General features: G+C 35.8%; 1 protein-coding gene and 1 long non-coding RNA gene across 2 annotated transcripts in view; one reads left to right on the top strand and one right to left on the bottom strand.

Annotated features, from left to right (window-relative positions):
• Positions 1-955: 955 nt before the first annotated feature.
• Positions 956-2,928, top strand: LOC139946347 (uncharacterized). The gene is made up of 3 exons (XR_011787230.1): positions 956-1,535; positions 1,643-1,744; positions 2,834-2,928. It is a non-coding gene; the product is annotated as an uncharacterized lncRNA (long non-coding RNA).
• A 1,008-nt stretch (positions 2,929-3,936) lies between these two features.
• The window catches only part of LOC139946346 (receptor-type tyrosine-protein phosphatase T-like), a 46,348-nt gene continuing 40,339 nt past the window's right edge, over positions 3,937-9,945 (bottom strand). Inside the window, exons 28-32 of the mRNA XM_071943985.1 lie at positions 9,204-9,338; positions 8,814-8,930; positions 8,140-8,285; positions 7,656-7,791; positions 3,937-7,433 (exon numbers count right to left, since the gene is read on the bottom strand). Of these exons, the coding sequence (XP_071800086.1) occupies positions 7,362-7,433; positions 7,656-7,791; positions 8,140-8,285; positions 8,814-8,930; positions 9,204-9,338 (606 nt within the window). The 3' untranslated portion in view covers positions 3,937-7,361. The remainder of the gene's footprint in view (positions 7,434-7,655; positions 7,792-8,139; positions 8,286-8,813; positions 8,931-9,203; positions 9,339-9,945) is intronic.

The raw sequence follows: 9,945 nt of genomic DNA, 5'->3' as shown, positions 1-9,945 counted from the left end.
ATGCTTTTTTTAATTAGAAGACTAGTCCATCAGGAAATTTCTGTCGTGTTGAAACTTCAAGTCGCCAGTTGTCATGTTTGGATCCTAATTGTCATGATTTTGTGAATCTAGTGTAATATTATTTATTAAGGAAAAGTTCAACAAACCACTTAAACTTAAATGTTGTAATCCCTCTGATTAAATTAGATTTTTCAGAGTAGATAAACAAAAATTAAATACATTTGGATTTCACAATTTTACCTTGAAAAAAGTTTCTGCCGAGTGTACTTTTGCACTTTGGGCACAAAACCCCAATTAATCTCAAAAAAAAAAATCATTATTAATCATACTCCTGTTCAATATACACCAAGCCACTAATCTGCATTCACTTGATGATCAATGTTTGATTGAGGAGTATTAAATTAATAATTTAGACAGACTTAATTATTATTTAATCCTGATGTCAACATTACATCAAATTCTTAATGTAGTAATTTTAACTTAGCATAAAAATGACACCAAGTCCCTTACATTTCAAATTCGAATGAAACAATAAAAACAAAATGTTTAAAACATAGTGTATTTATAAGTAGAAAACTTGTGAAATAATTTAGTTTTGCAAAAGTGCAAATCTATAAGTTGGGAATAATTTCCCCATGCCACTAGTTCCACTTGCAAGCGCTCTAACAAAAAACGCGAGTAGGGAAATAAAAAATAAAAAAAGGAGACCAAAAAGAGACAAGAAGAGAAAGAAGAAAGGGAGCAAGAATCAAGAAGTGTCTTCTCATTCAGGATGCAGAGTGACCAGCCATGAGCAAGAGGACACCAGTGATGCCTAGGTTTGTATGGGTGGTAAGATAGCATTGGCCTAGATATTATAATAGTGTTGGCCTAGATAGAAGACTAACCCCTTCACCCTTCTATCAGGTTCAGAGGCAAGATGTGAGGTTCAAGACTGAACTTGGGCAGACGATGATGAGTCTTCATTTGATGTCCTTGATGCATGATGACCAGAGGTCGTTAGAGGTCGCTATAGAGGTCAACAGGTTAAGTATCAGGATAGGTATAAAAGATTAACAACCGTTTAACTCCACAGCTTCTAACAACCGTTTTACTCCACAGCTTCTAACAACCTTTTATCTCCACAGCTTCTAACAACCGTTTTACTCCACAGCTTCTAACAACCTTTTATCTGCACAGCTTCTAACAACCTTTCCCTCCACCTGCAGCTTTTTACGTTTTATCGACTGGCTTTAACTTTGTTTTTGTTTTTCCCACAGAAGTTATTGTGCCTTGATGGTAGCATCTCTTGGACACCGATGAGAACAGTTTGGTAAGGTATCAGAACCCCACTTAAGCTTACTATTGTGTCAAACGCTAACATTGTTTTTAATGTTTTTCTTCCAGCTATGCAGTTTGTTCTGAACATGGCGAGCTAGTCTTCACATCTTCAGCCAAGGTGATCTTCCCGCAAGTTCATATGACAATGAAGACAGAACAAGAGCAAACGACCAATCAGTTTTTAAGTAATGATTTATCAGAAGGTTAAGTATTGGGTAAGTTTAAAAGCAAACTAACGATTCCCTCCACAGCCACTAACTTTTCCTCCGCAGCTCCTAACTTTCACTCCACAGGCTATTTAATCTGCTTTTGTTTTTCACAGTCCATTCTTCTGAAGAGAATGTGGCAAGAGGTGATTGTGCGCATTGCTGACAACTCTGGAACAAGTAGCTGGTGACAGTTTTGGTATCAAGGTAATCTTAAGGTAACTTGACTTGATTTGACCACTGCATGATAGTCTTTCTGGTCACCGTGGTCAAGTGGTTAGACTGCAGGACTTGTAATCACGAGGTTGTGGGTTCGAATCCTATCAGGCTAACCACTGATTTCACAATGACTAGAATAAGTATTGTCGTCACCGGGGTCCAGTGGTTAGACTGCAGGACTTGCAATCACGAGGTTGTGGGTTCGAATCCCCATGCTAACAACCAATTTCACAATGACTAGAATAAATATTGTCGTCTAGTTACTGATAAATCACAATTTCTTGATTTGTGCAACTCAAAATTCATAGACATTAAACCAATGTTTGTATGAGAGAATGGTTGTTGCCAGATTGGTGTTTATATCCCTTTGTGAGAGTTTGCTGAGTTTCCTTGATGGAAAGATCATTCATACAAACAAACAAACAAACAAACAAACAAACAAACAAACAAACAAACAAACAAACAAAGGATCTTTCCAGTTAATTTGAACAAAAAAGCTTTGAGAAATATACAGTAATTTTTGAACATCTCGAAAAGAACCTCAATACTGTTGGATTAGAACATAAAGTCTACTTTTATGGTTACATTATTAGCAATTTTTTGTTTGTTTACTATTTGCGAGTCATTAAACCCATGACTTACAACCAATCTACCAGCGAGTAAGCCATCATCAAAATAAATTATAAGAGTTAAAAGTATCATGTGTGTTTCTGCAAATAAGAACAATGGCCCATTCTTGAAACAATGTTCAGCTTGTCTTAGAACTATCAATGCAGAGTAACCATTAAATGGTCGAGAGCTGGTCTAGGATGAGATTCTCAGTCTTTTATTTGAATTCAGACTTTTTATGTTGACCTAGTGAAGAAAACCAGACAGTATTTTTTCCATTATAAAGAAATCCTGCTGTTTGATCTAATTCTCTAGTGCTGCGGACACTGTTCAAAAAGCTCCTCTAAATCTATAACTCATTGGTTTACCAAAAGGTGGAAATGCCGTCATTTCAAACAAACCTTAGAATTTGTAACCCAGTTTCAGGCCTTTTTGATGGCAATGACTCTCACCCCTAGTTTTGTTTTCTTTATTTTCAGTCGAGTCTTGTATGCAGTGGTGAGTAGCCTACAGCTGGAGTTGTTGCAACAGGCATGGTGAAGGAAACATCAACAAGTCAACAACAGACCGCATGGTAAGAAACTTTGAAAAGATTTGTTAAGGGACACGTTGCTTTGGATTTGTTTGAGTTGGTCGTTGATAAGCGTTTGAAACCTGTTTGTTATGAAACGACCAACTCGCCCAATCAAAGGCAACGTGTCCCTTTAACATTTTCTTTGAAATTTATCTCCAAGTTTTGGTAAGAGATGAAGGGGACCCCAAATCAATCACCATTGAAGGTTGAAATCTTCAAACTTTGAATGCACATTCATTCTTAGTTTAGTTTTCATTCTTAAAAAAAAAAACAGCCATCCAATATGTGGCGTCTTCATTAAAACTGGAGCTTCATTTTTTAACGAAGAAGAACAACGGCTAAACAAATCACTGCTCTGTAAAATTTGTCAGAAGTGCTGTTTGACTGCGTCATGCTTGCAGATGAAGGATTTTTGTGATCTGGGTTGGAAGACAGTCTCTCTTGACTATTCCTTAGGATAATTTATCTGAAATGTTTACAAAAGAGCCACTACCAAGCATAGGCTTCCTGCAGGCACGGTACACAGCCCAATGGAAGGAAACATAAAATCTTGTATTTTATGGAGACTGCACTGTCCAATTTTCATCAACTTTTGATATGATAAAAAGGGGCACATCTCAAAACTTGTCCAGGTTTACTTTTATAACTCTTGGATTTATATGTGGAAATTATGGCACAACTTTCCCATATGACCAGTGCAGTTTCTTGCCTGCCAGGACTAGCCAAAGAATGAACAAGGCCACACTTATTGTAAACATAGCTCACATGGTCTATTTATAATCAAAATGTATACGAGCATAACACAAAATTAATGGTGATACAAGCAATTGAGAGCTTTTGAAAGTATACAACATGAGAAATAACTCCCTCTGAAGTAAAAGTTTTTGCGAAAGAGGTAGTTTCTACTTCTCACTAAAATATTTGAATCTGAGAAAGACTTCAGGCCTTCTGCGTTCTCAGAGGCCTTCTGCTTTCTCAGACATCTGTAAGCAATCAAAATTTGTGCAGCATGGGTGTTTTTGCTTTGATGACCAACTGAGCCCAAATTGTTGCAGATTATTGTTATTTTTATGCAAAATGTTTGACAACACCAAGTGAAAACACTGGTTTTAAACTATTACCCAACCTGGCCAGTGCCTAGGAGCCCTTAACAAATTCATAACAATGGTTTGTTTGTAATCAAAAATTAAAAATTCTCTCCCACATTTTTTGCGACACTTTGATGCAGATGCTGAAGAACTTTTTGGACTGTGCAACCAGCTGAAGGAGGACTGCGTCGAGTCTAGCCAGATGATTCTGCACACAAGGCGAACTATTCAAGTGAACTCAGCTGGACCATGAGGGCGCCCTATTGACTGTACGGTGTCATTCAAAGCTAAGGGCCTTTTCCAAACCTCGGCTTGGGCTCCGGCTTTGGCTTCAGGCTTGAGCTAACTCAAACAGAGCTGGCAAGCCGCAGCCAGAGCCCATGACGAGGTTTGGAAAAGACCCTTAGCTCATTTAAAGACACTGAACACTATTGGTAATTAATCAAAATAATTGTAAGCATAAAAACTTACTTGGTAGTGAGCAATGGAGAGCTGTTGATAATGAAAAACATTGTGAGAAACATAGTTTTGGAGAAAAGAAGTATAATATTTTAATTGAATTCGAGACCTCGGCTGAGGTCTCAATTCAAGGCATCTGAAAGAAAGCATACAACTTGTACGTCAAGGGTGTTTTCTTCTTCCATTATTTTCTCGCAACTTTGACGACCAATTGAGTTCAAATTTTCACAAGTTTGTTATTTATGCATAATCATGTTGAGATACACCAAGTGAAAAGACTGGTCTGAGACAATTACCAATAGTGTCCAGTGTCTTTAAAGTTTAATCAATAAGGCTTTTTAAAGACACTGGACAACTTTGGTAATATTGTCAAAGACCAGTATTCTCACTTGGTGAGCTCAAATGTTCACAGGGTTATTGTTTTATGCACATGTTGAGATACACCAAGTTATTCAAAAATCATTTCTTGAATTATTGCAACGTGGCAGTAGGCCTCTATGTTTACATTGTTTACAGTTTTCTTATTTGTACTAGTTTTTGGAATGTGACTTGAAAACATGTATTTCTGAATACCCGCATCATTTATCCTTCTTTCAGACAGAAATTAAACTCTGACATACGCAGACTCTCAACTTTGGTATAAAACAAATTTGTGATCGTGTCAAAACAGTTTTGTTTGGTAACCAGTTTCTTGAATATGATAATCTTGATACTCTCGGTCAGCTGCTCATCATACTGGGGTCGTCCATGAGTGTCAGGGTTATCTTGTTTCCTTGAATTTGTGTCCATGTACCTTTAATTCTATATAATTTGTATTTTCATATTCATTTTAGGTTTTTACCCATATACACTGATGTCTGTTAGCACTGTATACTCTGTACTTACCCGAGTTCTGTGAGAAAAATCACAGGCATATTACTCGGGTGGGATTGGAACCCACGACCCTTGCAATAATAGAGCAGTGTCTGTGTCATACCAACTACTCCATTTTGTTGAGGTTTTGTTGAAACAAAGTCATAAAAATGTAAACATTACTATCACTCCATATTGTTGTGTGGAAATATTTCACATTGTATCCACCAAAATTTGAATTTAAGAAATGTTACTGTCAGAATAGCTTCTTATTCCAATAGTGGAGTATTCTTCATAACGGCTCAAAATTTCCACGATAAATAAAACATTCTACCACCTGTAAGAAATTAAATTTTCACACATTAGTTTTAATTATCCACATTTATATAAGATAAGAATTAAATGGTTAAAGGCACTGGACACTTTGGGTTATTACTCAAAATAATTATTAGCATAAAAACTTACTTGGTAATGAGTAATAGAGAGCTGTTGATAGTATAAAACATGGTGAGAAAACGTCCCTCTATGAAGTAACATATTTTTTGAGAAAAAAAGGAGTAATTTCTCACTAAAATATTTGAATTGAATAAGAGAGACCTCAGCTGAGTTCTCAAATTTGAGGCTTTTGAAAATAACAAATAAATCTTTAATTGTTCGAACAAATATATTTAATTTCTTTTCAAGACACTGGGAGACTTTCAATATTTTGTTAAAAATGTTCTTAGCAGTATTTTCTGCTATTGGCTTCATGCAATTTGGCTAAGGTTGGCATTAAGCAATTTTGCACTGCTTGAACAACCGATAGATCGATCCATCAAAAGGTTCGGACTCTTTGCAAATAATATTGTATGGTCTACTACAGCATTCCTGAAAATCCATCCGCCTTTTATTAAGTTACAATACCATAAACTAATAATACGTACATTTTTATACTCCTTCTGAAAAGTTCTGACTATTTAAACAAAAAGTAAATGTAATTATGTCTGAGTATAATAAAATAAAGTAAACTTAACGTTATTTCAGATTCTGTTTATATAATTTTCTTTCAAGTACTCTTGGCTTACAGTTGATCTTATCAAATTGTATTTGCAGTATTATACATTGATGGCATTATAACCTACTTTAATAATAAGAAGTACTAAATAAAATAGGCATGACTACTATAAAATAATATAGCTGCACAAGGATCGACACGAATCGCACAACCTTCATTTTACATTGTCTGTGGTATTGGTTCTCAATGGGGATAAAAGCAGGAAATGAACAAAGTATACTTTTAGAATTATCTAATATTGCCGAGTTCTTACTTCCAACCCTATAAAATGGGCGTAGTTAGTTCACAAATTGTTTGAATAATGTCTGAGTATTGCATGACCTATTTATAAGATTAAAAAATAGTATATTTTCTTCCCAAAACTATGGTCGGACTCTTGCTTCGATGTCCTATATCTAAACCTTTGATTTGTACGTATTAATTGGTTCACATTTTTTAACCACAATATCAAACAACCAACCTGGAAAAGAGTCGTACAGTTCGGACACATTTTAAAAATGAAAATACGGTCACTTATGATTTTTCCCCCAATTTCTGCAACATAAAAAAGCACATGTGACTCGGTCATAAAACAGTAATAAATTTATAAATTTAAAAGAAATTTTAAAAGGAAAAGTGCAACATTTGTATACGTTTTCCTATTTGTGTGCTAAACAAAAATGGTGGAAATTCTCTTGAAGTAAATTTGCAACATTTTCAGAACAATTTTTGTAACATCCTCCTGACCAGAAAGATTTTCTCTGTCAATCGAACCCGTTGCCCATCAGCACGGAAAAAACCCTCAGTTATCAAACAAAATTGGTCGAAACAATTACCACCCTCACAAAAATTAAAGCACTTTCCGGCTGCATAAAAGACAGTTAAATAACAACAACTAAAGTTAGTTTGACCGTCTTATAAAGTAGACCACTTTCTATCTTGACTTGACTGATCGTTTTGGTAACAGCTTCCACAAGTTGATGGGCGGGGGGGGGGGGGTTCTACATGTTTGCATACACGACATCAGCGCCCAGATGCATTCGTATGGCCTCGTATATCAACTCGTACTGCTCCTGAACAAAATTAAACAAAAATATAAAATGCAATATTTGGTTTTTCATTTGTAACTTAATTTTCAAGTCCTCTGAATGAAGAGTCATTCATTCAGGTTTTACAAAATGTTGTGCACACATTTTGATGAAGACTTTACGCATTAACTATATAAAAAAAAATATGCTGAAATGCACGGCATGATAACAGCAGTATCAACCCTTGATATATCAAACTCAGCTTACCTGTGACTGCACCAATCTATGACATGAGACTCTGAGTTTCTTGACTTCTTGGAAGACATCTACCACATTGTCAATATTCAGTCTCTCTATGACGTTAAGGAGAGCACAGAATGATCCACTAGCGCCCTCACCGTCACTGTCAAACAAAAAACCACAAAATCATTTTGAGTTGTCGTGAACACAGTAAACGTTTTGGAGTTCCCTGTGTTTCAAACACAAACAATACTACCATCCTATCATATTCTTACATCAAATCTTAGATATGTTTCTTCTCTGTTTATATTTATATCTGGATCTTGACTGAAAATCGTTGAAAATAGTTGAAAAATTATCAAGTTACTGTCACAAACCGCAAAACGTAAACTTTGTGCTTTTGATCCAAAACAATGAGCCAGCGATCAAAGTTACAACATTTATTTTTCAGAGTTTTGTTGGATTCGGTTTTTATTGAAAACTACCAGAAGGAAATGACCAAAGATCCTACATGCACTGAATTGTAATTCGGTCGTCTTTATGCCTGAGTTGCCACTCCTTAACGGCTGCCACCAACTCTACGATGGATTTTGGTGACGATGGTACGCCACCAACGGGCCAGTTGAGTAGTTGAAGGTGACAAATCAGACGGAATTCCTGGGTATCAATGACAAGAATGAAACAAAAAGTTACAACTTCTGGGATTGGAAAGTCAGTCAGTGCAAACAACTATTGTTGTTTAACTTTGTAATGACATTGTAGCCATGCCCCAAGTATGGCATTGACGTCAAGGCACCATTGATGTATGCAACCTGGAATAGTGTCAGTGAGTTAAACGATTCTGCCTTTCAAACAGGTAAAGGCTTGAAGTGAACTGTCGTTTATTTTCAAGACATTATACATTGTACACTTCACAATCTTAAAATTGCTGGAAAGTTTTGACACCAAAATCAAGACGAACTGCAACAGAGCCTTTTACCTCCTCGGACATAATGAATTTGTTCCGTCCTCTTTAGTAGTTTGCTTTAAATCGAATGTTTTTACAAGAAATCAAATCATATGAATTCTGGGCCTGGTACTCTGTATATCTACCAGGGAAGTAACACCATTAGCCACAGCCAAAGTCACAGCCACAGTGACCTACTTAGACAACCCTAGTTTCAATGATTAATTCTAGCATTGTACCTGATCATCAGCCAGGGCTAGGTAGCGTATAATGATGTTTGGTCCCACTTTATGAGTAGCCTGTAGAGTGACTGTCAGATTGCCATATGATGCATCTGGCCAATACTCAACACATGTCTGTGGGGAAGACAAATTAGTAGAGATATTGATAATTTCTAAATTTAATCAAATTAATGAACAAATTACTTTTAGCAGATAATAACACAATTTATGTGTGCTTTTAGCTTTAGTAAACAATAATTAATGGCTTAACTTTGTTTCAAATAAATTGAAAAATAAAAAATTACAAATACAATAAAAACAGTTTTTAAAAGAACAATAATTATTTCATATCAAATAAAGTCGATTTTCGAAATTGATTTTCCAAGCAACAATAAATGTTCTACTTACTGGGTCTTTTTTGTCTACTGTATTCAACATGACGATACAAGTTGACTTGTAGTCATAGACCATTCTCCACATGTCACTGATGGTGTGGGGTAAGGGCATTTGGGTAGCAATGTACTTTCCTTTGGAGCTAGGACTCTGTAAATTCAGAAAGTTGCAAGAAAAATTGTTGATCCGCGACGGCCGAGGTAATTTGGGTCCAGAGAGGTTTTACGTAAAGTATGTCTTGTTGCAAAACAGAACCCAAAAAACTTAAATAAATTATTTTGTTTTTCTGCAATTGAGATAGGTACTAGTGAATTTTCAATTCCGATGCAAATATTTCTTATGAGGGTTGCTAGTAGTATAAACTTTAGAAACAGTGAGTTTTCATATGGAAATATTTCTCTGGAGGATTGGTACTGGTATGAACTTTAGAATCAGTGAGCTTTCAGATGGAAATATTTCTCTGGAGGATTGGTACTGGTATGAACTTAAGAATCAGTGAGCTTTCAGATGGAAATATTTCTCTGGAGGATTGGTACTGGTATGAACTTTAGAATCAGTGAGGTTTCCGATGGAACATTTCTCTGTAGGATTGGTTCTGGTATGAACTTGAGAATCAGTGAGTTTTCAGATGGAAATATTTCTCTGGAGGATTGGTACTGGTATGAACTTTAGAATCAGTGAGCTTTCAGATGGAAATATTTCTCCGGAGGATTGGTACTGGTATGAACTTTAGAATCAGTGAGCTTTCAGATGGAAA

The sequence above is a fragment of the Asterias amurensis genome, chromosome 13, assembly GCF_032118995.1.
Source record: "Asterias amurensis chromosome 13, ASM3211899v1".
Lineage (NCBI taxonomy): Eukaryota > Metazoa > Echinodermata > Asteroidea > Forcipulatida > Asteriidae > Asterias > Asterias amurensis.
The sequence above is the reverse complement of the archived record's forward strand: the minus strand, read 5'-3'. Positions and strand labels throughout refer to the sequence as shown.